This window comes from Mustela nigripes, chromosome X (assembly GCF_022355385.1).
Source record: "Mustela nigripes isolate SB6536 chromosome X, MUSNIG.SB6536, whole genome shotgun sequence".
Taxonomy (NCBI): domain Eukaryota; kingdom Metazoa; phylum Chordata; class Mammalia; order Carnivora; family Mustelidae; genus Mustela; species Mustela nigripes.
Window position 1 is genome coordinate 91846125 of NC_081575.1, and position 1442 is coordinate 91847566.

Here is a 1442-nt window from a genome sequence, read left to right on the forward strand (position 1 = left end):
GAAGAAGAAGAAGAAGAAGAAGAAGAAGACGACGCACATGAAGATGTTTAAACAGTTTTCTACTACTTACTTGATCTCTCACTTTAACATCAAGTAGACTTCATGATGAGTATCCCACTGTGTATGTGCAACTTTGATTCCACAACATCTGTCAATTTAATACCTAATGCTTATAAACATTCCTCAGTGACTTTCTGCTTGGGCTCATTAATGTTTTATTAACTATGAAATCAATAGTCATAAATACTTTTCTTAAAATTTTATAGCATGGTGAATAGTAGATGATCACATCAATTATTTATAAAAATAAAACTATAAATAGAAGAATTACTTAAAAATAATCTAGTTATGTCAGCCACAATAGGAAAGGAATCTCAAATGTGCCAAGCAAAAGAGCTTGCATAGTTCCATTTGCTTTAAAACTGTAATGAAATAATTATGACAATTATTTTGTTAAGCAAAACTTAAAATTCATAGTCAAAATAATCTTAGCTTCACTTAATAATAAAATTGTTATCTCCTCTGTCAGGATTGCATGAAGCCCCAAAACCAGATTGAAAACTACTCATCAAAATTAGAGGTGAAATTTTAGTTACACTGTTACACTTCCATATTATATAACACAGGTGCAGAATAGCAGGGAGCTTCAGGTCCATGGCAAATCTAGTGTACACAGTAGATACATGTGAACAAAACTGCATAGCAACATCAAATATCCTCACACATTCAAGTGAAATTCATCTTTGCCTTTTATGAATAGTAATATAAAATTTGCTCAAATTTAAATAAGTAATCAAGAAATCTTTTTATATTTCTAAAATAACAGGTAAAACTGTATGAGACAAGGAAATCTGTATCTAGAAAGAACTGTAGCACAGATCTAAAGTACCCTTCTATTTCTAGTAATGAAGGAATCTAACTGTATGTGGAAGAATATGTATATATTTCATCCTTGTAAGAAGGGAACACAAGCCCTCAGGTTGTATCATCCACTAATATCCTTATCACAATCAACTATCCCCTTTCATTTCCTCTTTTTCATTAAGGTTTCTTAGTATCTAAATTACTGTAGCTCTCTGTGACTATTCTTATTAACATTCTTGATGGCTTGAATATTCACAAAGGCTATCCATTCAAATCTTGGCATTAGCTCTTTTTTTTTAAAGATTTTATTTATTTGACAGACAGAGATGACAGGTAGGCAGAAAGTCAAGTAGAGAAGCAGGCTCCCTGCTGAGCAGAGAGCCTGATGCAGGGCTCAGTCCCAGGACTCCGGGATTATGACCTGAGCTGAAGGCAGAGGCTTTAACCCACTGAGCCACCCAGGTGCCTCAGCTCTTTTTTTAATAGAAAAGAAAATTACTTCCTTTATTTGGGTACAAATATACACACACATGCTTATACATTAGCTTCAAACATAGGTGTGAGCTCATGATGTTTAA

General features: G+C 33.4%; 1 protein-coding gene across 1 annotated transcript in view; it reads left to right on the forward strand.

The window, feature by feature from the left end:
* Positions 1–919, forward strand: part of LOC132007165 (protein FAM47E-like) — a 2364-nt gene extending 1445 nt beyond the window's left edge. Inside the window, exon 2 of the mRNA XM_059385271.1 lies at positions 827–919. Within this exon, the coding sequence (XP_059241254.1) occupies positions 827–919 (93 nt within the window). The remainder of the gene's footprint in view (positions 1–826) is intronic.
* The last annotated feature ends 523 nt before the right edge of the window (positions 920–1442 follow it).